Source organism: Canis aureus, chromosome 10 (genome assembly GCF_053574225.1).
Source record: "Canis aureus isolate CA01 chromosome 10, VMU_Caureus_v.1.0, whole genome shotgun sequence".
Taxonomy (NCBI): Eukaryota; Metazoa; Chordata; class Mammalia; order Carnivora; family Canidae; genus Canis; species Canis aureus.
This window is the reverse complement of record NC_135620.1, coordinates 23,772,371-23,798,631: the sequence shown is the minus strand read 5'-3', so window position 1 is coordinate 23,798,631 and position 26,261 is coordinate 23,772,371. Positions and strand designations below refer to the sequence as shown.

Sequence of the window (26,261 nt, the reverse complement as noted above, 5' to 3'; positions counted from 1 at the left end):
TTTCCACCTGCCCTCACGCCCAGAGTGCTCCCATCTGGGGGCACAGCTCTCCATGTCTTCATCTGATGACTGCCATTTGTTTCCACGTCAGCCCCTGCTTCCTCTGGGAAACTCCACTCCCCCAGTGTATATTCACCAAGTCTACCCAGAAGTCTGAAATGCTGCCCAGACTCAACACGTCCAAAGCAGAGCCTATGGTTTTCTGCCCCAAATGCTCTTCTCTTTCAGTTGCTCAAATACCTTGGAGTAACCCTAGACTCTTCTCTCACATCCCACCTCCAATTTATCAGGTACTACTGGCTCTACTTTCAAAATAATCTAGAGGGCACTCCACCGCTTCTTCCTCCCTGTCCCTGACTCCGTCCAAGCCACAGTCGCCTCTCACCTGGACGACTCCAGGGGCCCCCTGTTCCTCCACCAGGCCTCCAGCCAGCAAGAGTGTAAATCAGATCACAGCTCTCCTCTGCTTGGAGCTGCCAACACCCTTAGAGAGCCTGCGGAGCACTGTGTGGTCAGGCCCCACTCTCCCTCCCCCCACCCCACCTTCTCCTCCCAGCTCACAGCCAGCACCTCCCATGTGTGTCCGGCCTCCTCCTCCAGGTAGTCTAGTGGGAACTTTCAAGTGTGCCACAGTGTGAAGCAGGCTTGGAAGCCCAGCTCCAAGGCTCTCTGACCTTTACATGAACCTTCTCATTACAGGATGCTGGGCCAGTTTGCCCCTTGAATAAAGAGGATGAGAAAAGCAGCCCTGACTACCTCAATGATCACAGATCCAAAAATTCTGCCTCATGTCAGAGTTTTGGGGAGCAGTGGCTGACGGCCTAGGAAGCTTCCTGGAGGTCTCTGGGGCCTTTTTATTCTGATAGATCCCCAAAACAGTGAAAGGCAGACATCAGCCCTGACCGGGCCTTGTGACAGACAAGGCCACGGCCTCAAGAACCTGGGACTCTGGTGGAAAGCATCCCACCATTTGCCACCTAAGGGTACAAACGCTTGGAGCCCTTGCCCAGTGGGTGGAATGAGCACCCTCCACAGGTCCCTCCAGCCTAGGGATTTTTGAATGTAAACCCCCGCTTCAGAGAAGGCCTTGCCATCTGAGCCCTGACTCTGGCTCTTAGGCCCCCAAGACTATAAGCCTGGCTGGCGGGGCGGGGGGGGTGGAGGGGGATACCCTTGGAGGGAAGTCTTAGAACCAGAGCCTGGGCTCCAATGTGCCAGGTACAGGAAGATGGTCTCAGAGTCCCACTCTGCCCAGGAAGGGGGTAGGGTGGGTTTGCTCTGAGGGAAGGGAGGGTGGCTCCACAGTATGTTTCCCAGCAAACCTCCCATCCCTGCGAAGGGCTAGCTTTGGCCAGGGAACCAGGGAGAACCCTCTGACCTGATGGGAGGACCAGAGCTGACTGCTGTAGGCCAGGCTGGCGCTAAGCCCCAGGGTATAGCAAAGCCAGGCCTAGGAAACCCCAGAACCAGCTCGGCCTACAGCCCGTGGCCTGGGATGCATGTGTGGAGCAAGGTATTGAGGGGGTGGGAGGTAGAAGGCACCGCCCGGTGGTCAGAGGGCTCATCCTGTCCACCAGCCCTCCCTGGGAAATGAGGGAAAGCCTCTAATTAAACCGGAGTCTGCAGCCAAACCACAGGAGAGGTGCCAGGTGGGCAGGGGTGGGACAGAGAGCCTGCCGTTCACTGGAGGCCCTGGGTGGCCAGGGCTCCAGGGCAGGGCACTGAGGACTTGGCCAGTCCTTCCCACGTTTTATGCAGGCTGCCCCTCAGCCTCGTGCCCTTGCCCCCCTCCACGTCTGCGATGGTAGCCAGGGGGAACCGTCTGGCGGAGGGCCCAGTGCCCCACACGCCCCTCAGCCAGGGGAACGTCCCGCTCCACGGCCTCAGCACAAGGCTGTCCCAGGGCCAGGCTGCCCAGACAGCAAGCTGGGGTTGCCTGGGGCCTGGCATGTGTACGGGGAGCCCAGTGACTGGAGCTACCCCTCTCCTCTCCTCTGATGATGACCGCCGGCCTCCAAGGCAAGGGGCAGGCCGGGGCTGACCGTCCTCATCAGGCTCTCAGGATCTCCACGGCACATCCGTGATCGCCTCTCCTACCTGGGGGCAGAGTGCCAAGCACAGAGCTGGGCCCTGCGTTCCCGGCGTGGTGGAACGCACACAATCAGAAGGCTCAACAGCAGTCCATACTCTTCGGTCAGGACACTCCAGGATCCCGTCCCTCTGCCTCCGCCCGGATGCCCCCCGCCCCGGGGCTACAGCACCAGAGGACAGGGCCAGGACTCAGAGACCCTGGGGCCGGGAGGCCATCCTTCCTGCCGGTGCATGGCTTTTACTGCTCTTCACCTTCCGACTCAAAATGCCCCATCCCAGAGGTGGTCGGTGGCCTTCCGGACACTTTCGTTAGCCCACGGCTCGAAACTGCTCACTGAGCTGCCCTAGCACCGCTCCTCTCCTTCGGAGCCTGGAGCCAGGAGGAGGTGGAAATGAGGGGCTCCGGGGCAGGTCTCCTCTGCTCCTAGGCTGGGCCCGGCAGGGCTGGGCTGCTCTCCCTCACCCCCTCGCCCCCCTACTTCCTGCGGGCTCCGGTGAAAAATAAACACCGTCTGCATTTTCCCTGCAGACCGCAGCGGGCCTGTGGGTCCGCTCACAGGCCCTGTGCGCCCTCAGAGCCCTCGCCGCCACCGGCAGACAAAACTCCCTCGCCTCTGACGGTTGACTCTGAAAACCCCCACACGCGCTAGCCTCTCACACTTTCCCAGCGAAGAAAGTTGCCGCTTCCTCTGGCCTCACACGGGGTGGGGGGAGTGCGTGAGGCCAGGCCAGGCCCCCCCCAAAGCGGCCTCCCTGTGGCAGGGGCTGTGCCAGGAAGGACATGTCCCTAGCGCCCCCAGTCCCCGGCCCTCACATCCAGATGCTCTGTTGATCACCAGCGACAGACATGGTCGGTCAGCTTGGGTCACTGAGCGCCTGGGTGCCAGGCCAAAATGTTTCAGGGGGAGAGAAAAGCGTTTCCTAATGATAAGTGGGGGGTTACCATGTGTCAGGCCCAGTTCTGAGTACCTTCCAGAGGGTAACTCCTATGCTCTTCAGCGAGAGGCAGAAATACTCTCTCCATCTGATAGAAGAGCAGACGGGCACACAGAGGTGGTACTGCTTGCGCAAAACACACAGTAAGCAGCTGAGCTGTGACGCTACCCACTCTTCCCGAGGCCTATGGTGGTCATGGATGGAACCAGAGGGCGCATGTGAGGGGATACCTGTCCACCCCAGCTTCCCTTCCTCACACTGGTGGCTCAGGTATCCAAGCCAGCACTTCCCTGACTCTAAAAATTCTTCACAGGTTCCAGGGCCATTAGGATTGGGGTTCTGGCCACACCAGCTGCCTGCCTGCCTGATGGCCCCACCGCACAGGCCCGCCCCTCTTCCGTCCCTCACCTGCCTCGGTGCCTAGCTCTTCTGGAGCCTAGCTTTTCTCAGCCTCAGCACCTTTGCCCACCCCTCCTCTGTCCTCTCAGAACTTTCCCTGCTTCCTCCTGCTCTTTGCATGCCTCGTTCCTTCTTATTCTGACCTCAGTCTACGGGTCACTTCCCAGGAAGGGACTGTGACCTGACTGGGGCTCCCCAGCCCAGCAAGCACAGGTACCCACCTGGTGCAGAGGTCAGCCTGGGGGTCCTAGAGGGCACAACGGGCTTGTAGTCCTCTAGGCCTGGCTCGGTTCTGTACTCGGCACGTTCACTAAGACTTGCTAAGGGGAGGCCTCCAGAATCCCTGGTGCCCCAGAACCTCTGCACACCCCACTCCCTCATCCACCATGGATCGGACTCCCGTCTCTGCTTCCTGGCTCCCCTGTTCCCTCTGGCCTGTGCTGGAGCTGGAGAGAGCCCCATGGGGACGAGCAGATCCATACCCCGAGCCTCGTGTTTCTTCCAGGGCAGGAAGGTGGGCTATTGGCACAGTTACTGTTTGCTGCTGGCAGGTGCAAAGAGGGGATGCGAAGTACTTACTGTAAAAGTCACCTGTGACAACCCATTTGAGAAAAGCATTCTCCCCGCTTTGCACACGAGGCAGATGAGGCTGAGGTTGAGAAGATTGCCTGTGGCCATGCGGCCTTCTAACAGGTCCGTGCTGGGACCCCTTGGTGGGCTCTCTGGGTCTTTGGTGACACCGGACAGCCACATCTCTTCTCCCCCCCTCTCCTGCTATGCTCCAGCCATGGGAGGGCCCACTAAATCTACCTCTAGAAATCCCCCCCCTACCTGGCTTGGCCAATTTCCATCCATCTCCCAGACATTGTCATAAATGAGACTTCGCCCTGGAAGCCCTTCCTACCCTCCCCGTGTGAGCAGGGGTCCCCTACTGTGGCCCACCGACCGCAGCACGCAGACCGACCCTACTGCGCTGAAGTGTCTGTTCACTTGTCTGTCTTCACTGCCTCCCTGAGATCTGAGATTGCACCCTGCACGGTTTCTGTTGCCTGAGTGAAAGCTGGGCCCTCCAAGTTGGGTCTCTAGCAGGAATGGGGAGGGATCCCAGCATGAGCCAGTGTTTAGGGAGAATGTGGCAGTGCTGGACAAAGCACCCTGGCTGGAGCTGGACATAAGGTCACAGCAGCACTCGGGAAGCTGGAAAGAGCAGGGGCCACTGCCTAGAGTCAGGGACATCCTGCCTGACATCTGAGACCCCACGTCGCCTCCGACCCACCCTCCCCCCAAGTCTCTTCCTGTCTGCAGTACTTTGGCAGTCAGAATAACCAGAAAGCCAAAGCCAGGGCTGCTGCTAATTCATATGGAGCCTTTGTACTAATTAGAAGAAGTACATCTTTCTGTGGACAGACACCTGGACCCACACAAGGGCACACGGCTTGGGCGGCATGAGTATGGGCTGAGCTTCAGCTCCCAGGCTCAGCACCCCCACATAACCCCCCATATTGGCCATGCTCAACAGTCCCCTCTGGTTCTCACTTCTCTTCTCCCCACTCTTGCCAAGAGCCAGGCTCCATCCACTCTGGCCTGGATCAGTCCCTTGTGGTTCCTCTCCCACCTCTAGGGCCCACCAGGTAGCCCCACAGCTCCCCCAGACCTGTGTCCAGAACTGGGACCCACTGTCCAGCAACAGTGGTTGCTTAAGCACCAAGGAGTCTGGCCAGTTGCTGAGTGGGAAGCTGCCCCAAGGCCTGGGATGCCGGGGATGAGTTTCTGAGAAGAAAGCAAGCCCCCCAAAGCCCTTCCAAGTGGGACTTGTCTGCATATCAAATGGGCCTAGATTTGGCGATCCTGGCGGACCCTACCTCTGCAGACATACCCTAGCAAGGCTTGTGCCATATTATCCTCAGCCCCCGCTCTGGGCCCTACTGCCCAGGACACGGTGCTCTCCAGAGGACGGCCCGAGAGCTCCCCACCCACAGCGTGCCGGACGCCTTGTGCCCGCCACCCACCGCAGAGCACGGAGCCGTGGCTGTGTGGCTGGCCGAGCTGGAGGCCTGGGGGATGGCTGGGCCACACCCTGTGGACCAGGAGGCTTCGGTCCCACCTGCCAGCAGAGGACTGTTGCTGTGGTTGCACAGAGCCCTGCCAGGTGCGTGTGGCCAGTCTACCAGCTGCCTGGCCTCAACATCAGATAACGGGGCCCTGCCACAGCAGAGGTGAGGACCAGAGCCCTTGCAGGAGGCCTTGGCAAACCACAGGCCTGCTCTAGACCCAGCCTGGCCCCAAGGCACCCTCCGAGCTAGCTGAACCTCACTGAGCTGAGTGGCCTGGCCCATAGCCTCCAGTGGTTTCTGTGCATTCGTTTACTTGTGTTTTCCTTCCTCCTCTTTGAGGTGAACGCCCCTCAGGACAGGATGTTTTTAGAGGAAAATAGAAGCTTCCGGGAGCTGCTGCAGCTGAGCTGCTAGTTGATGCTGCTGACACACCGGGTGGGGACTCTGCAGCAGCCCTGTGGCAGGGCACCCCTGCCCTCTCCACCCTCCCGGTGCAGGTGGTCTTGGTTGGCTCCTCCTCGGTGCCCGGCTGTTCAGGAGCCTGCCAAAAGCCGAGTAGGCCAGGACGGCTTCGGAGCTCAGCCTGTCTTTGGCAGGAGGGAGAGCAGGCTCTGCAGATGGGGGGATTCAGGGAAGTTCAGAGATTTGGTTCCCCGGAGGAAAGCCAACAGGCTCTGTAGGAAAGGCAGGAAGAGACGGCAGCCTGGGCTGCTAACAGCCCGCTGTGTCCCCAGGCACGCACAGCAGACCTCCACCCCCTGCCAGGATCTGACCAGTCTTCCCCTGTCACCTGATGACCCGTACAGACTTTGCAGACAGGGAATGGGAAACCCAGAGAGGCTAAATAGCGTGCCCAAGGGCTCATGGCAAGTAGCAACAGATTGGGATTGGAATCCAGCCCTGTGGGGGTCCTGGCCAGAGATCTTCTCCACTCAGGGACAGACCTCAGACCAGCATGGAGACCCTGCACGCGAAGCCAGGGCTTCCCAGGTTCCCTTTCCCTCTCTCTGAGCCTCCCCACTCAGACCTCCAGCCCGCCAGGGACCCAGGACCCCTGACTTGGCCAATGACCCCTGTTGAGCACCTTTCTGACTGACCAGCAGTGTGCCTTCGCCCTGTCCTCACAAGTGACTCAGTTTCTCCATCATCAATGACTAAAGGAAACGTGATGGGTCATCCTTCCCATGGGGTCTGGCCTGTGCTCACCCCTTCGCAGGCGACGAGGGCTCGGGACAGCAGCCAGCAACAGGGGTGGCTTTCACTGGGGCCTGTCTAGACGAGTAAGCAGGCTGCCTAGGAAGGAGAGCCCAGAGAGCCCAGGCAGAGCCTAGAAAGGCAGGGGGGCTGATGGGACCCCTGGGGCCGGGCGGGGGACACCTGGAGATCTCAGCACTGCACTTCTGCCCTGATTAATCTGAGCCAACTTCTGAGAAGCGAAGACAAGACGGGTGTCTCTGGTAAGCTGTCTGTACTAGACCCAGAAGGACCATTCCTCCCTGGGGCCGTGGTCAGGAAACTCACTTGGGTCTCACCTTCATAGCTCCCGCCACTTGAGGCCCCGGGGCTCTGCGTGGACTGAGCCCAGCAGTTTACACCAAGGCAGGCAGGGCACAGAGCGGAAAGGAGCCGACCCAGGCTTCAGCGCCCTCACCAAGCCCTTCAGACTCGATGTCCACAGAGAGAGGAGCGCAGGGCTGCTCCACCTGCCACAGGGGCCCTCCAAAGAGAGCCCCCTGAGGAAGCTGAGTTAGGGGGTTCCAAAAACCACACCAGACAGCTGTTGCAGACAGATACTCACCTAGGTTTACCAGTATAAAAACACAAGGGAGAGGGGGAAATCCCAAACTCTTGGGGGGTAAGGAGTGGGGACGGAGGTGGAAGGGGTTCCCAGGGGGACCCAGCTGGGGCTACAAAACCCACGTTTTTAATAAGGAGTATATAGGCATGTTGTCTGAGGCCAGGAAGCTTGGTGGTAAGGGCAGGAAACACAGAGGCTTGGGTTCAAATCACTCCTCCAGCATTTGGAAGGTATAGGTCTCCCCAAGCCTTGTTGGGCTCCCAATCCAGGTATGACTGTCAATATCTCAGGAGGTTGATGTTGGGGTTAAATTAATGAAGAACAAAATAAAAGGGAAAAAAAGAAGACAAAAGCAAGCCCGTCCCTAAACCAGGCTTTTCAGGAAAGCCGGATTTTGGGTCAGGCTAGGTCCACTGGCCCTTGATTTTTCCTTTGGACTCCTGCCTGACTGCTATCAGGCCCGACGGCCAAGCTCCTGACCGGCCTTCAGTGACCAGAGCCAGGGGATGGGAGGCAAAGGAGGGCAGCGGTATAAGGAAACGCTGTTCTCAAAATGCCCCAGCCGGACTTGCCCACGGGGGAGGGGAGCGACACAATGCCAACAGACATGATACACCATGCCTGGGGACACGGCCATTCCCAGTGACTCGGGGCATAGGACAACCTCCAGCCCAGCCCCACAGCACACAGAGGAGGGCACCTGCTCCAGAGAGGCCCCACACTGAGCTCGAAGCCAAACCACGACCAGAGCTAGAAAGAGCAAAGGGTCCACTAACAGACCATGCTTCCGTCAGCCGCCAGCCCTGATCTATCTTAAACGTTATTTGGAAACATGTTCCAGGGCAACATTTATTCTGGAAACCCTGAGCTCCTGCTTCCAACCACAAAACACAACCCTGACTTGTCAGATGTCCAGGGAGGAAAGTATCCAGCCCTGACCTAGGCCCAGAGCTGTGAGGTCATGTCCAGGAGGGGCATTGAGGGTCAAGAGTGTCCTCGGGCCCAGAGCACCCAGCTGGTTCCAGCTCACAAACCCAACAGGCGTGAAGGTACCACTCAGCATTAAGGCCTCCACACACTTAAGAACTAAGGGGCAGAGCCACAAGGAGCATGGATCTTGGGACAAAAGAAACCTCAGTGCAAGCCCTACTCTTCCAGGTCCTAGCACATTCTTCACCTCTCTGAGCCTCAGCTTCCTCATCTGTAAAATGAGAGCAGTAACAGTAACCACTTTCTCAGCGTCCTATAAGGATCCCAACTCTGGGACTCCAAGTTCCGGGCACAGTCCTGGCACTTGGGAAGCTCTCGACACATCCACCACTAAAGCTGCTGTTATTCATTCTTTCTTTCATTCTCTTTTTCTTTTCTTTCTTTCTCTTTTTCTTTTCTTTCTCTTTCTTTTCCTTCTCTCTCTTTCTTTTCTTTCTCTCTCTCTTTCTCTCTTTCTTTCTTTCTCCTCGCTGAGCCTGGAGCTGGATGTGGGGCTCCATCCCAGGACCCTGGGATTGACCTGAGCTGATGGCAGACGCCTACCCCACTGAGCCACCCAGGCGCCCCTGCTGTCACTCTTTCAACAACGGTTTGCTGAGCACCTGCTCTGCAGGGCTGTGCGGGGCACTAAGATGCCAGCAGTGAAGAGGACAGATGTGGCCCTGGCCCCATAGGTCTCCTCCAGCCCTTTCTAACCCAAACCACCAGCCCTGAAAACCTACCTCAACACAGCCATCAACCCTTGTGGCCTTGGCAATCCTGGCCTCATCTGCCCCTACACCCTGCAGACTGGGGTCGCCCCCAAGCCCCACCCCTGGAGCTACCCACCACAGCTGGGCGGTTCCCGCCAGCACACTGCTTCAAGCTGGCCAGCAAGCTGTGGGGCGGCTGCCACAGCCTGGCACACACTAAGCAGCCGCCCTGCCTGGACCCCGGCTGTACCAGCAGTGACATCGCTGCTGCTGCCACAGAGCTCTCTGCAGGCTGTCCCTCGGTGTCCCCGAGGGCCCACCCACCCTCTGCCCGCCTGGCCACTGGGCCAGCCACAGAGCCATCTGATTTGAATGAAACTTCAAACTTAATGACTTTCATGCTGGTTATTTAAAACGCAATGTAATTTTCTTAAACACCCTATTATTTCCTTTGATAGCTACAAAGCTTCCCCCAATCCCATAAGCATGTTTATTTTTAGGGAAAAGAGTGGTTTGCAGTTGGTCATACAGACCATAGGGAGAGGGAACCCACAGAAAAGCAGGGCAAAGAGTCAACCCCAGCAGCCTGGAGATGCACAGCTGCCCTGCCTTCCTGCCAGGGCTGGCATTCCACCAACACCGTGGGGCCCTGGGCAGGCCCCCTGCCCTTCTCAGGCCACCACATCAGCCAGTGGCCAGCTGCCCCCCTACAGGGCCCCAGTCTTCTCATCTGTAAAATGGTTCCACTAGCCTCCCAATCCGTGTCCCACAGACACTCCAGACATGTATGGAGCTGGGAAAGTGGTCCTGGGACCACCGACACACCCTGAGCTGCCTCCCGCCTGGTTCCTTCAGACATTCTGCTCCGGGGAAAGCCTTGCGGCCTGAAGCTTTGACCAGCTGGATGAGATCTGTGCCCAGATAAAGTGACTCCAGGCAGTGGCTGCCCACACTGGGAGGGTGGGTGGGTGTGGCCCTGCCAGTCGGGGCTCCCCATCAAGGGAGGTGGCCTGGTGGTGGGTGTGCGTGCAGAGGTCAGCTGAGCCCCGCCAATGCGGGGCGTCCTCTGGGAGTGGCTATTTTTAGATTCTAGGCTTTCATGTGGCCAAATGATGTGGAATTTACAAAGCATCAGTAATGCGTTTCAGATGGCGGCCCAGCAGACCGGGAGGCTGGGCCTCTGCCACCAGAGCCAGGTCAGAGTTAGTCAGAATGCCCTCTGCCTGGATTCCCATCACCTGTCCCTCCATCCCATCTCCCTTGCCTGATGGGGAGGCTGGCCCTGGAGCAGTCCTGGCAATGCCCAACAAGAGCCACCTGAGGCCCACAGGAGCTGCAGGTGTCTCCAGCCAACACTTACCTGAACCTCAGAAATCCTCCCTGGCCAGGGATTCCCCACTGCCAATTTAGTGAAGGAAACCAAGCCCCAGAGAGGTTAACAGATTTGCTAGAGATCGCATAGCCAGGGAAGAAAGTGGCCCTGCCCTCTGGCTTCCTTCTCCATCACAGCTCCCTGCCCTCATGGGCCTAGTGGGCTATTTCATGCCAACCCTGGCTAGGCCAGCCCAGATACTGTGGGGAGGGGGCCCTCTAACTATGCAAATCCCCAAAGCCCAAGTTCCTGGGGTGGACCGCGTCCTGCCTGTCTGTGCCTTAGCCATACACTCATCATTTAGAAGCACATAGTGTAATGCTCTGACAACTCTCCTGTCTCTAGAGAGGGAAACAACTGATCATTTTAATGAGAGAGGTAGGGGAAGCTTATTTGGCAGAACGTCTGCCTCCTCTGACCTCCAGGGAGCTCTGGCTCTGGAGTTGGCTATGGCACAAAAGCCATGTCTGTTGGCAAAAACCAGGCAGTCAGGCTCCATGGGACAAGCTACGTGGGCAGCCTCCCCACAGGAGGGGGCCCAACTCACACCCATGTTGGCCGTACCCCAAGCCATGGCCCCTACCCAGCAGGGACCCATGCACAAGGGGACTGCGGCATGGGGAGCCCAAGGTTCTAGCAGGACCAGAATAGGCCAAACCCTATGACCAAGACAAACCCACCTGGGACACCCCTGAGAGACTTTGCATGCTAAGGCCACATCTTTGTAAGGCGGGGTGGTGGTGCCCAGACCAAACCCCAAGCATCACAGATCTGTAAGAGGAGGCCCCAAACTGCCTGAAGGAAGAAGCTAACAATGTCCTAGGTTCTCAGAGACTCTCCCCAGACTCCAGTCCTGCTGAAGACAGTGCTGGTAAGAGGCCCTGACTAAATCACTGCTGGGCCGAGGGACTCAACCTCTGGGGGTGCAGTTCCTTTCAGTAAACAGACCCTAAATGCATGACCCTAGAGACAGACTGAGCATCAAATAACATGGAGATGCAAACCTCCACCTCTGAAGCTCTCTTGCCTGGCCTGTGCCTACACACCAGGGTCTCCCCTGCCCAAAGTCCACCCCCTCCCTCAGCCTTGCTCGTGCTCCTCCCACCAGCTCTGGGCCTCCCAGCATCCACCCTGCTCCAGCTGCTGGCCCTGTCTGCCTCTCCCTCCGTGTCCAACTCAAACCATCTGCCAATAGTCACCACCTGGTCTTTCGTGTGCTCGCCAGCCACTGCCAGGCTCTAGGACTAGTGCCACCGGCCTATCAAGGTCACGTGCTGGGCCCTCCCTGCTGGCTCTTCCCCAGCCTCACCTGGTACTCCTTGCCGGCCCTGGGCTTCGGGCTGCCCTTCTAGTGACCAAGAACATACTCATTTCTGCTTTTCTCTGCTCAAACTGCCCCTGCCCCCTCAGAGCGTTCCCCCATTTCACCTGTGCAGGGTTCCAGCTGGTCCTTTCAGGAAGCTTTTCTGGCTGCCCGCCACTGGCCTCTCCTTCCTTACTGCCCTTCACCAACTTGGGCAGAACCTCAAAGCTAACTGTGAGCCCCCAGGAGTCTTTGCATCAAGAGAACTGAGCTCCGGGAGGCAGTGACTACCACCCCTCTGTGCTGAGCCAAGGCTAAGCTAGAAAATGCCAGTAGGGGCCTGGAACCAGGGTTCTAGATACAGCAGCCACTCTGTCACCAGCCACGTGAGGCCCTGGGGCCAGGCAGGCTGGCCAGCTTGGCTCCACGCCGCTGAGGGGAGCCGGCTGCGGAGCTGAGGAGGAACAGGTGTCGTGGTCGTATCTCAGTCCAGCTTCAGGAGCACCCAACCACCCTCTGAAGGAGCTCTTTCACCCTAGTGTTAGCAACCCGCCCCCAGTGCTTGCACTCACAGCATGTGCCGTGGACCATGGACCCCAGACACACTGCCTCCTTCCATGCCCCAGGAACCCAAAGAGGTCGGAGTCCTCCTTCTCATTTCTAGATGAGAAAACAGCCTCCCAGCAGTTAAGGAACTCACTCGAGGCCTCTCAGCCAAGGAAAGACAGATACGGTATTCGAGGGTGGATCTTCCTCCCTTTCCGTGCCTCGAAGGGGCTTTGGAAAGGTCCCTTCCCTGACCTGGCCTTCCTGTCCCCACTGGTGGAAGGAAGGTGATTACCCAAAGATCTATGCACTGTACTGCTGAGGAAGGGAGGCCCTGTGACCTGATAAAACACCTGTTTCCTCCACCAGAGTCTTGTTTGTACACAGTGGCAGGAAGCAGCCAGTCACAGGCATGAGGGAGTGTGACTTTACGGCTCCAGGACCACAGGCCCCTGAGGAGGCTCACGGGGAAGAGGAGGCCACGGCACCACCTGCCCCTCCCTGCAGCCAGACCTACCCTAATCCAGCCTGACCTCAGCAGTCACGACTAGAAACCCAGGCCCCCAGAGCCCATTCTCATAGCTCAGCTACACCTCCTTTGCTGCCGGGGCAAGGCGTGGGGGGTAGCCTCAAGAAACCCAGGAGGCCATGGGCTGCTGGCAGCTTCGGGAAGTAACCACCAAGCTCTCTCCTCTTCAACCCTACTCAGTCTCAGGGTACCTGGGGAGATGGATAGAGCTATGGAAGCTGGTCCGGTGAAACCCTGATACATTTGAGGGAGGAACACCTGGCCCTTGGTGACCTCAGCCCACTGAGCTAGAGGAATGGGCAGGGGTCCTGGAACTGCAGCCCCTGGGGACAGGGTGGGGCAGGACCGGCAGGATGAGCCTCCTTTTGGTATTTCCCTGGCCCTGAAAGGCAGCAAGAGGATAGTCTGAAGGTTAAGATGCACCTTGGGGGCCACAGATTTTCCAAATACCACAGCCAATGCCACACAGCCTTCTAAGTCAGGAAGGAATGCAAGTCAAAATAACTTTTAAGTCCTATTTCCCACCATGAACCTATTAAATGAACCAAAAAGAAACTCCATGTTGGAGTTTGCATGCAAGGAACCCGCAGTAAACAGGGCTCACAGGGGAGCAAAATGCTATGATTCTTCCTACTATTTTAAGATTTTATTTTTGTGGGACGCCTGGGTGGCTCAGCGGTTGAGTGTCTGCCTTCAGCCCAGGGAATGATCCTGCAGTCCCAGGATCGAGTCCCACATTGGGCTCCCTGCATGGAGCCTGCTTCTCCCTCTGCCTTTGTCTCTGCCTCTCTCTCTGTGTGTGTCTCTCGGGAATAAATAAATAAAATCTTAAAAAAAAAAAAAAAAAAGATTTTTTTTTAATGTAGTCTCCACCCCCAGTATGGCGCTCGAACTCACCACCCCAAGATCAAGAGTTGCACGCTCTACTGAATGAGCCAGCCAAGCACTCCTGATTCTTTCTTTTAACCTCGTAATTCTCCTCAAGCATATTGCTCCAAGAAAATAATCGAAAAGGAACCTGAGGAGTCATTTGTACATAGCATCACTCCCACTGGCAACGAAGGCAACCCATGAGCAAACTAGAAGCTATATGAGAGAGAATAAAGAGGCTTTATGTGGGCACCGTCTCGGGGCCTGCAAACATGCACCTCCACGGCAGGGGAAGAACCAGGGCAAGGCACAATGGGGTGCATGCATGGGGTGACCATGTGAGCAAAGGTCTGAGAATGGTATGGAAGCCAACAACCAAATGGGTCTTTTCCCTAGCTTTTCTTACAAAACAGCTTCAGCCCCACACTTCTTACATAAAGGGCTTCTACATGGCTAGGGAAGGGGGACTTCTTTCAGATAAATCTTTGGGGGTGGTAGGATGGAGTGAATAGTGAGGGCTCCCATCCTGGCTCTAAGTATAGTACTTCCCCTCCCAAGAATCCCTAGGTGAAGTCCAGCAGCAAGAAAGGAGCCACTGGGGGTGGTGGGGGTGGGGGCACCTGGTGGCTCAGACGGCTGAGTGTCTGACTCTTGATTTCGGCTTGGGTCATAAACTCGGGGTCTTGGGATCAAGCCCCGTCTGGGCTCCCCACTCAGTGGGAAGTCTGCTTGAGATTCTCCCTCCTTCTCCCCTGCTCTTTTGCTTGCTCTGCCTCTGAGAATAAATAAATCTTAAAAAAAAAAAAAAAAAAGGAGGGGGGGAAGGGGCCTGTACACTTGTGTCCCTGCCCCAGAGCTGGCCCCCAGGGTTCAGACCTCCAGACTCCGGTTGCCCAAAGCAGAGACACAACCCTCCAGATGGGAGTCTACGTGGGGTCTACCACTGAGCCACCACCAGCCTCAAAAAAGCCAGAACAAGGGAGAAGGGATCAATTATGGCCAACCCCCCACCTCCCAAGCCCAGGACAAGCTGGCACCTTCCTGGGCACCTCGCTGGCACTGCTGCCTCTCATCCACACTCCCAACTCTGGTAGGGGGGTGCTTACCACTTGGATAAACAAATGAGGAGACTAAGGTAGAGAGATACTTTTGACAGACGGGCAGCCTCTGGTCTCAGTATAGTGAGTGCATCATAAAGCAGTGCCACCCACCGTGGTGAGAGCCACCAAGGTGGGTGAGGCAGCAGAGGTCTGGGGGAATGACAGAGGGCCACACTTGGATGTTCACAGGAGGTGTCTCTGGGGAAGTGATATATTTTTTTAATTTTTAATTTTTATTTTTTTTATTTTTTTTTTTATTTTTATTTTTTTTTGGGGGGGGGAAGTGATATTTTAATAAAGCACTGAATGAGGGCAGCCCCGGTGGCTCAGCAGTTTAGCGCTGCCTTCAGCCCACGGCGTGATCCTGGAGACCTGGGATCGAGTCCCACATCAGGCTCCCTGCATGGAACCTGCTTCTCTCTCTGCCTGGGTCTCTGCCTCTCTCTCTCTCTCATAAATGAATAAATAAAATCTTTAAAAAAATAATATAAAGCACTAAATGACAAAGGAGAAGGTGTCAGCTATATGAGAGCTGGGGAAGAGAATTCCAAACTGAAAGAACAAGTGCAAAGGTCCTGAGGTGGAAAAGAATGGGATGAGTGTAAAACAGATAGGGACACTGCAGTAGCTGCTATTCAGGGAGAGAGGAAGAGGATGGTACAGACGAGGAGGGGCTGTCAGCAGGGGCCGGCCACCCAGGCTCTTGGGCTGTGGTGAGTGGTTTGGAGCTTACTCCAAGAGCAAGGGGAAGCCACTGCAGGGTTTCAGCACACAAGAGAAGAGATCTGATTGATGCTGGGCTGCTATGTGGAGTCTGGATCGGGGGTCAGAGCAGGGGTTCAGGTAGGGGCCAAGAAGGCAGCCAAAAGGGAGCCTAGAGGCGGCCCTTACTACCTTCTGGGTGAGGGATGGCGGAGGCCTGGGCTTTAGACGTAGAGAAGTGGGAGATGTGGCATGTGTGCAGGGGAGCTCTGGTACTCTTTGTCCTCATCTGCTGGCCAACTCTGTACCTTCAAGAAGCTGCTCGGTGGACCCTCCTCCATAGCCCACATGGGGGCCAGCTCCAACCAGGACGCCCCAGCAGGGCCTGCTGTGACTGCACTTGTCCAACCAGGACCTGGTTCCAGCCTGTTCATTTGTCTCCTCCACTCAGCTAGGCACTCCCAGAGGCAGAGACTGGTCATGCTCTGTCCAGTGCCCAGCCTGGTGCCAGACCCCTCCAAGCAGGGCTGGTGATCAACCCTCACTAACCCTCCCCAGCAAGCCCTGGCTGCTCCCTCTCTCTGAAGCTACAGAGGGCTGGGTGGATGCATCTCTGCAGAGCTTCCCTGGACATGGTGGCCGTGTGTCAGCAGCACTTCCTTCCTCTGCTCAAGTCTTGCTCATACCTGTACCTCCTGCCTCCCACAGAGCTCATTAGCACAGCCCTCATCTATCTCAGACCTTGGAGTCCAGGAATGTGAGCTCAAGCAAGGGTCCACTGCCTTAATTGGGATCCCCCACATTGAAACTGATGCCTGGGCCCTGGCTTGAGGGCATGCACACACACCAGGACGGTTGTGGAGGTCAGGCACTGGGGAACGGCCCCAAGTCCCTGCAAGAGCCAAAAGGCTCAGCCTTTTTATTTTTTTCAATTGAGATGTAATTTGCACATCATAAAATTCACTATTACAAAGTATACAATTCAGCGGCTTTAGTATATTCACGAGATTGTACAACCATCACCGCTGCCTGGTTCCAGAACACATCCATCACCCCAAAAAGAAGCCCCATACCCATTAGCAATCACTCCCCATTCCCCTCTTCTCTTAGCCCCTGGCAACTGCTCATCTATATTCCCTCTCCATAGATTTGCCTATTCTGCACAGTTCATCTAAATGGCAAAAAGCACAGCAACCTTCTAGGCCAAAGACTCCAAGTGGAACCCACAGAAGGGGCCACTAGAGCACATCCAAGAATTTGAGTTTCCCTAGGGAGCAATGCCTTATTCATCCCAGAATTTCCTCAAAGTCAGGCCCAGGACCAGCTCACTGGCCCTTCCACCCTAACCCTCACCCCCAACTCAGAGCAGAACAGAGCAAACAAAACAAGAGATAAGCAGTGGCTACTGGCCCAGGCCAGGAACTACCTGCAAGCGTATATTAGATGCCTCACAAACATCAAAGATAAACTTTGACCTAATTCTTCCTTCCCAAAACAGAGTTCACTAGAAGCCATGTACCAAAAAGAAGCACCCTTATGGGGGGAAAAAAATCTCCCTCTATCCCCTGGCAGATGGCTGTGAGGTGGTCATTTGGTCCACTGACCCTGGCAAGGTTTGAGTCGGCCTGCTTTGAGGCATCCAACATGATAGCCACATGGGCATTCCACCCACATGTGGGCAGAGGAGGATCCCAACATGCGCCTTCCCTGCTGTCTGGGGGAAGTTAAGCGACTGGCCTTAAAAGCTCTTCAGCACAACTGTTGACCGCCTAGATTCTCTCAGAGGGCAGTGGGGGCAGGCGGGCTAGTTCTAAGGCCTGTGGGCAGCAACTGGGCAGCATGTCTTCTGTCCCCTGAAGATGGGCTCAGGAAAGCAGAGCTTGGGAGGAAACCTCCAAAAGGAGTTTATCCTCAGAGCCCCTACAATGGACTCCTGACCCACTGTGAGTTTCTTTTCTAATGAAATGTGGTCCCAAAACTTGGAGTCAACCAATTTTGCTTTTTAAAACCAACTGTATTTTTTAATATCCACGCAACAGCAATTACTCCTATGCTATTCATTTTTAACTATCAGGTTTGCTTAAAAGAGGCTCCTCTATATTCATGTACATCTTCCTCACCCACTGTCACCCCAAATTAGGCCCTTGCCTTTGTCTCTGTCCCCAGCCCTGCAGAACAGCTGGTTCCAGCACACCGAACATCAGCTCCAGAACTGGTCCTTCCTCCTCCTGTGTTCCCAGAAGCCAGGCAGTGGGAGGCTGCAGCTGGGTGGGGAGTAGGACAAGGGGGGTTACCTCTATAGGAGAGGGTGTGACATACAGTAGCTTGAGAAAGATGCCGAAGTTGAAAAAACAAACGACCCAGGCCATGGGGAACAATGGTGTGCCTGCCCTCAGCCCCTACCCCCAATGCTGATGGCTGGAGTTGGCCAGCCAGCCGTTCGCCTACACTCTGACCAGTGTGAGCTTAAGGACACCAAATGGTCCCATCACCACACCCTTAAAGAGAACGAGGCCCTCCCACTCTGGGCATTCTCTCTGGGCCATGAAGGAATGCAGAAACCCTGCCTTTTCCCTGCACCACTGTGAAGATCACAAGAGGATGGAGGGAAGCCTGCCCTCCTGGGACTGTTCTTGGGCCTGGGCCTTTTGTCAAGTCCTGACTGTCACAGTGACCCCAGCGTTCCGTGCAAGCAGCTCACCTGCCAGCAGTTTGAAAGTGTAGGGTTATGCCAAGTTGGACCAAAAAGCATCTGTGTTAAGCATCTGCTACTGCAGGGCAGAGGTCTCTGGGGAGAGGTAGAGGCGTTGCACCAGGTGGCCAGGCCAGAGGGCAAGCCCCCTGACCCACAGCCTTGAAAGAAGCAAACACCTCATAGATGGAGCCACCCTAGAGCAGAAAAACTACTCAACCAACATGCTCCTTCTGTCTATGAGGAAATGAGGAGTCCAAGGGACAAGGGGCTCATTTCTATAGTCAACAGTTTACCAGGTTTTCCATTCTGAGGTTTCTAGAGAGAAGCCTCAATCTGTCTTCTCACCTCCCACCGGCTTCAGTATGAAAACAGCTTTCAGAACCAACTCCCCTCACTCCTGGTCTGAGACAGCCTGGCAGTTACCATCCTCCCTCGGGGAGACTCCCCAACTAGCCACGTGAACCGTCTACCTGCTGGCCTCTCTTGCACTGGGCCTCCATTTGGAGCCATCAGAGTTCTTCAAACACTTCGTGTACTCTAAGAGCTCTGAAGTCCCCCTTGATTTAGGCCACCTGAGGACAGTCTGAAACACTAATCTCAATTTTTTCTAAGTGCAGCTGTACTGCCCCAATGCACTCAGAATAGACTCTTCGCCCTTTAGATCATCTGTGCCAATGAGGGAGAAAAGCAGGGTTTATAAAGACCGAGGGATCTTTTCAAAGTGCCTGAACATATTTAATTAGCAAAATGATTAAACGGGCCCCTTACCCACACCGCTGATTTCAAACACCTCTGCAAACCCTTCCTGGTGCATGTGAGAGCAAACCAGCCTCAGAAAAACCTACTCTCTACACATTGCTTTTGGGGTCTTTCTCTGGCAAGAGTGCACTGGTGCCAATAAGAATAAAGTAGAGCCGGTTTCTCCCCCACACCCAGGAGCTCTGAAGCACACTAGTGTCTCTGCCCTTTCCTCCAAACACCTAGGCTTGGGGTGAAGGCTAACTGCAAAGCTTCACAGCTCAGACCACACTGCGAACAGCATCCTTAGGAAGGGAGCGGATGGTGTCAGCTCAAAAAACTCTGGTAACAGACTGTACCCTGGCATTCCCTAGCACCAGGACAGGGCCTGCACCTGCTTGTGGGCCAGCTAGGAAGACAAAAGCCAACAGCTGGAGGAAAGGAGTGGTGCCTGGGGCCCTCTCTCCTGCCTTCAGCAAAGTTCTCCTGGTTCAGATCCCATTGGGTATGTGGGGGGGGGGGGGGTGGGGGAAGACGCCAGTATCTATCTTGTTGTAGGCGAAAGCCACTCGTTGCCCACGCCTCCCCTACCTGGTCAAGGAGGTGGCAGGCCCAAGGCCGCCGGGTGCCGGGTGCCGGGGCCACTTACCAGCGGAGGCTGAGGCTGGGGGTGCTGCCCTGCTCCCGACGGGGGTGGGTAGTGCATGAGCAGATTGAAGGCGGAGTAGACCGTGTCTTTGTACATGCCGCTGGCGCACTCCGGGGCCTTCAGGCCTGAAAAACCACAGCTGGGTCAGCCGCGCCGCCCGGCCGGTGGCTCCCCAGGGGAGGAAGAGTTGCCCAGGGGTCCCGCTCGAGCGTGTGGCCGGGAAGGCACGGGCCGGGGTGCCTCAGCTCGGGTGAAGGACCCCGGGTCCAGGCCTCCCCTCGGCGGCCCCTGCGTGACCCCCAGCCCGCCCTGCGGCCAAGGGACCTGGGCCAACGCCTTCTCCTCTAGGACCGGGGATTAGTCAGTCACCTGGGCAGGAGGGGAGGCGGAGATGGCGGGGGTCTGTTTACTCCTATAAAGGTCAGGGCACCGGAAGTGACTCGGGCCGGCGGCGCCCGGGAAACCCGCCCCCCGCTCCCCCCGCCCGGGCTTTGCCGCCTCCTGCAGCCTCGGGAGGCGGGGGGGCGGGGGGGAGGGGGGCAGGGGGGGCGGGGGGAGGCCCCCACCCCACCCCCCCCCCACCCGCCACCGGCCCTCAGCGGGGCCAGGCGCGCCGGGCGAGACTCACCGTCCTCCAGGGACTCTGGAAGTTTGTCGGGGAAAAGTCTCTGCGAAGCGTGCTCCCGCCCGAGCGCCTGCGGAGAGACCCAGAGGGGCCGTGAGGGGCGCCGGGCTGGCGGCCCGGGGCGGGGGGGGTCGCGGGGGCGGGGGCCCCGGGGGCCCGGGAGAGGCGCGGGGCGCGGGCCGGCGCTCACCTCGGCCCCGACCTCCGCTGCGCCGCGGGCCCCGGCGCCGGCCCCCGGGACCCCCGCGCCGCCCGCCGCGCCCTCGGACTCATTGACCAGCGAGGACTTGAGCTCGGCCAGGTCGCGCTCGGGGCCCGCGGCGCTGTCGCGGCTCTTGTCGTCCTGCTCCTCGCCCTCGTCCTGGAAGGCCAGCAGCTCGTCGGGCGCGCCGAGGTCGTCGCCCCCGCCCGCGCCGCCCCCGCCCGCGTCCAGCTGCGGCATGGTGCGCTCGGCCCGCCGGGGCGCGGGGCGCGGGAGTGCGGGGCGCGGGGCCGGCCCGGCAGGCGGCGAGCCCGGAGTCCGGACCTCCGAGCCCGAAGCGCGGCGGGCGGAGCGCGGGCCGACTCCGCCTGGGCGGGCTGCGGGCGCGGGGCGCGGGGCGCGGGCGCCAGGCTGCGCGGCTCCGGGAGCTGGCGGGTCCGAACATCAAAGGCGCCGCCGGCCGAGTGCGGGGGGCGGGGCGGGGGCGCGGGGGCGGGCCCGGCGGGGGCGTGGCCTGGCCGCCCCGCCCCCTCCGCCTCTCCGCCGCGGGGCTGGGGCTGGGGCTGGGGCGAGGGCCGCGCGCACAGTCTTAAAGGGCTCGCTCTCCGCGGCGTTACTGCGAGGCGTCCGACCAGCTTGAAAAGCATCACCCTTCTTCTGAAATGTGGGGCCAATAAACGAGACCCCTGGCCCCGCTTCCTCCCCTACAATAAGAGACTCCGCTCTGCGTCCAGGCTTCTCCCCCGAGTGCACAGGGAGCGGGTCCCCTAGGCCCCGGGGCGGGGCGGGGCGGGGCGGGGGAGGAGGGCACTGGAAGGCAAGCCGAGGTGTAAATGCGCCGGCGCCCCGGGCCATTAGTACATCGAGGGCTTGAGACTGGGGACTTCTTAGAGGTTGGAGGCTGTTCGCGAACCCCGGCTGGCAGGGTTAGGACTCCTCAAATCCCCATTCTCCGCTCAGTTCTCCAACCCTAGGCTGGCCTGGGACCTCCTTCCAGGCTGCCCTCGTGCAGCGCCAACCCAAGCATATTGCCCTCACACATTTACTGAGCGCCCGTTTGCATGCGGGGCTCATGCATCACACGTCTGTGACGTGCCTCTCGGCCGTGTGGCATCTCCAGGGCGCGAAAAGAGGGATCCCACCCTTCAGCCACCCACGCATCCTCTACCACCCTCCGCACCCTCCCAACTCAGTTCTACGCCTAGAACATGCGGCCCAGGGATGCGAGCCTTTGGGCAGCCACGTGGGCCGCGGGATTCCGACGAGGGGTGGGTCGTCAGAAGCAACTCTACACGGGAAGTCGCATTCGCATGGAGCCAACTGACGCTGAGCCTGACACCCGCGGACTCCGGCAAGATCCAGGCTGCCGGCGCTATTAGAGCCAGAGGAGCGCGCGGGAACCTGAGCCGGCTTCCATCGCCTTTACAAGGCACCCGGAGTCGTGTCCACGCAGGCCTCCGCAGCACGCTTGGCCTCGACTCTAGCACTGCATCTGGGAAAGACACAGGTCCTTTAGAAGCGCGGTGCAGTGAGCCGCAGCAGCCCCCAGCAGGTTTCAGGGTTGGAGTCACTGTAGACTTTCCCATCTCTCCGGAGAGCACAGGGACAGAGGGTATTTGGAAAGGAGAGTGTCTTGGACGCCGCTCCGGCCCAGAGCCCCAAGGGACCCCTGGCAGCGGCGCAAATCCGGGCCGGAAGAGGGCCGCGCCGCCCCTCCGGGTCCAGGCCCAGCCCGGCTGGCTGCGGATCAAAGAGCCAGGGCCGTCCTTCTGCGCGTTCAGATCCTATCTGCGCCCGCGCAGCGGGGCGGCTCGGCCTCCTACCTCACGGCTGGAGTGCCCACTTTTCCTCCCTTCCGGGGGCTGGGAAGGGGGATGAGGGCTACTAGTGCTCAGTCTGGCGATGGAGAAGTGGAGAAGATCCTGCACCTTAGGTTCCCCCAGTCTCCTTTTCTGGGTGTGAGCTGAGTCTCACTTGATCCCCACTGGACAGTGGGTGTGTGTGTGTGGAGGGGGGTGTGGTGGGGCGAATCCAGCAAATCTTAGCCCAGTAGAGAGGGGAGAGGGTACACGAGGAGGGGCCCATGCCCCCCTCCTCCTCAGCCCTGAGGTTATAAGATCTGACTTGGGGGGGATCCCTGGGTGGCTCAGCGGTTTCGCGCCTGCCTTTGGCCCAGGGCACGATCCTGGGGTCCGGGGATCGAGTCCCGCGTTGGGCTCCCGGCATGGAGCCTGTTTCTCCCTCTGCCTGTGTCTCTGCCTCTCTCTCTCTCTCTCTCTCTCTCTCTCTCTCTCTCTCTGCCTATCATAAATAAATAAGAGTAAATCTTTAAAAAAAATAAAGATCTGACTTGGGATGAACCTCTTCTGGGAAAGCTGAATGGGAAGATGATCTGCCTAACTCATAGGCTTTGGGGGTCCCCTTGTGATCCTGGGTGATCCCAGCTTACAAGGAGCCTCCTCCAGGATAAAGGTCCCTACACCCATGAGTAGACACAGGACAGTGGGGGTTGTGTTCTCCAGTCCATGGAGAAAGCAGAGAAGTCAGGGCAACAGTGAGGTGGTTTGTTTTTCTCAATAAAGTTGGATTTTTTTCAGCCTAAAGTATTAGCTTATAATCAGAGATTATGGATTTTCTGCTTTATTGGTATAAAAACAGCCTTTCTTTACTAAAGTAATGGTGGAAATGGATTTTTTTAAAATGTTCTTATTTGGCAAAAGAAAAAGTTGGCCATTCTACTCACTCCCCCACTCCCAAATCTCTTTGCACATTTTATAGGGCTGTGAAATCTCAAAGTCTGGGAACCACTACCCTACAGGATCAAGCCCTGCTGGGTGGAACCAGGGGAGGAGGCAGGTGAAGCAAGGAGAACAGGGATGTGAGGAGGAGCAATAAGGGAGGGAGAATCAAGCTGTGTATCAGACATCTATAGCCACACTGAAATCAGCTTGAATACCTGCTAGGGAGAATCTACTGCGTACTTAACCCTTGACTCAGGCTGTAGAGAGGGGAGAGGCAGTGGTGGGGTTCCTCTTCCCCAGGAGGTATTGTCTGCTTGAGAAGCAGAGAGGTTATTAGAGCTATATTTGTTAGTTATTAATGTATTCAGACCATGGGCAGAAGGAGCTCAGATATGGTAGATGAATGTGGCTGGAGTGGTCAGATGGGCTTCCTGGAGGAGGCAAACTTCGTCTGGACCTGGAAGCCTCTGGACGGCTTGGAGAAATAGGAAAAGGAGCTTGGGCTTGTCCACAAAAGGCAGGCATGGCCCTGCAGCAGCCCCTTGTCTGGCCAACACTGATTCCATCATCATCATCATCATCATCATCATCATCATCAACATCATCATTACCATCTGCACAATGACTTCCTATTACTGAGTGATTGCTATGTGCCAGGCATCAAATCAAGAGCTTCACACACACATCATTTCATTTAATCATCCTACCAATTCTGTGACATAGGGACTATTATCCCCATTCACAAATGAGGAAACCAAAGCTTAGAGAGGTTGAATAAGTCACCCAGGATCTCACAGCTTGGAAGTGAGAGTATCAGAATTCCAAAAGCCTGACAGTCTGACTCTGGAATCCTCACCCTAACTACCACACTGTAGTGTTCTATCATGATCTTTAACTTCCAGAGGAGCGCTCTTATCTGGTTTGTGGTCTCTGCAGACAAATGCTGATGAATGAGCTGTGACTAATTGAATCCTGACTTTCAGGGTGGCTGATGTTGCTTGGAGAGACCACCAGGAGGACGGGGGAATCTCTCTGGTTGGTCTGCATAGGGTGGCTCAAGCTCTTTGCTAGCTAGATAGGAGGGCCCAGTGTTTCCCTTGAGTCAGACCTCAGTCTGTACCATCTCTGGGTCCACCCTACACTACCCACTCTGGGCACTGACTCAGAGCCCATAAGGGAACAATGGCCCTGGGGTTCTTCCACAGGGTGGTAAGTGGGATCTGCTATGGCTCCCCCTCTAGTGGTGACCAGGGAGTTTCAGGATGAGGGCCAGAGTCTTCTGCAGGGAGGCCCTGGAGCCTTCCGGACACATGAAATCCAGAACAGAGCTGAGGATTTATTTATTTATTTATTTGAGAGAGAGAATGTGTGTGTGCGCACACGCCCATGATGGGCACATGCACATGGGGGTAGGGGCAGAGGGAGAGAATCTTCAGGCTCACTCCATGCCTAGTATGTAGTTGGGAGCTCCACCTGGGGCTCAATCTCCGGACCAAGGAGATCACCACATGAGCTGAAACCAAGTGTTGGAGTCACTTAACTGAGTCACCCAGGTGCCCCCAGACCTGAAGATTTAGTGAGGTTTCATCGACATGCGCATGAGCTAGGTGGACATGTGCTGTCTTCAGAGGCTGAATGTAGGACACAGTCAGAGCTCACAAGGGTTGAGGGTCTGATCAAGGGAGCTCCAGCTTTGGATTTGGGCAGACCTGGGTTTGCATCCCTGCCCTACCTTTGATGAGCTGGGGGATTCCAGACAATCACTGATCCTCTCTGAGCCTCAGCTTCCTCCTGGGTAAAATGGGTATCAGCCCCCAAGGCTGCCTTGTGCTGCAGGAGTGATACGGAGCTGATTTCCGTATCCTAGGAAAGAGCTTAGTGCAAGGCCTGGCACATTCCAAGCGCTCTAATAAATGGGTGCTCCTGAGCTAGATAGTCTTCGGAAGTTGTTAGGTTAATTGGCTCTTCGTGTAACGTCATGTAAGCCCTCTAAGCGTTCTCATGACCTGGGCCCACCTCATCGCAGCTAAGGCTGAAAATGTGCTTTTCCTTTCCTTTTCTTTCAAGTTCCTTAACATGAAAGGCCTGTGTGAACTCCTTGACCTTTTCTAATGGGGAGACCCTCGAAATGTGGCATTTCCAGAAAACAACTCAAAGGAGCCCCAGATGGGTTTGGTAAATTACAACAGGGAGAGGTTCGGATAGGCATCTCTTCCTGCCCGCCAGCCCGCCTGGCATCCTGTCGGGACTTGCCGAGAACAGCCTGGAGGCCTGGCTGCCGGCTCTGGGCAGGAACACTTCCCGTGCGAGCCTTCTCTCTCGGGGCAGAGCCTGGTCACACGTCCTAGAGGCAGACTGTGGTTTGTTACTAGAAACACAGTTTGCTCTTTGGAAACTGTGTAGTTTCACTGTATGTTCATGTGTGTGTGTGTGTGTGTGTGTGTGTGTGTGTGCTTGCATGTAGGTGGCTGTGGCCTGCAGGATGGCAGACACACAATTGCTGTAATGTGACTGCCCTGGGTCAGATACCAGGCAGCTGCCTTCAAAATGAAGCAATGGACAAGGCACACCTTGCTGGCTCAGTCAGTAGAGCGTACAAACTTTTGCTCTTGGGTTCCTGAGTTCAAGTCCCATATTGGGTGTAGAGATTACTTAAATAAATAGATATGTAAAAAAATAAAATGAGGCAAGAAGGATTTGGGGTCATGTCTTCCTTCTTTTTTTTTTCATGTCTTCTTTCTTTATAATTTTCTGTGGGTTCTCCTCCACCCCACTCTCCAGACTTTATGCGATAACTGAGAGTTGCTCTTAAAAGTAAAAATGTAACGAAAAAGATTAATGATAAAACTAGGTATTAGTTATTCCTGATGAAACCCCAAGGAAATTTGGCCAAATTGGTTTGTAGAGTGGTGGTGGTGAGGCTACAAAGAGCTGCCCCTCAACTTCAGAGGGCTTGCGATGACAGTTTCCCACAGGCTAATTTCCCACACCGTGCCAGCCACGGTCCCCAGGGAATAGAGCTGGGATTCGCTCACCAGGAAAAAGAAATCACCCAGGGTTTCCACAGGAAGGGGTCTGGACTCAGAGGCACCAATGTGTCAGCCCCAAAGGCAAGCCAGGAGGAGCTGCCAAACGCCACACACCGTGCTGTCAGAGTGCGTGGGTCTCCAAAGAGCTCGGTAGTGGGAGGTCTGTGTTCCGGTCCCTGCATGACTCCTTGACCTACTGG

General features: G+C 56.8%; 1 protein-coding gene across 1 annotated transcript in view; it reads right to left on the bottom strand.

Annotated features, from left to right (window-relative positions):
* TCF7 (transcription factor 7) overlaps positions 1 to 20,542 on the bottom strand; it is a 33,144-nt gene extending 12,602 nt beyond the window's left edge. Inside the window, 3 exon segments of the mRNA XM_077911674.1 lie at positions 19,465 to 19,589; positions 20,093 to 20,159; positions 20,280 to 20,542. Coding sequence (XP_077767800.1) covers positions 19,465 to 19,589; positions 20,093 to 20,159; positions 20,280 to 20,531 — 444 coding nt within the window. The 5' untranslated portion in view covers positions 20,532 to 20,542.
* Positions 20,543 to 26,261: the final 5,719 nt, after the last annotated feature.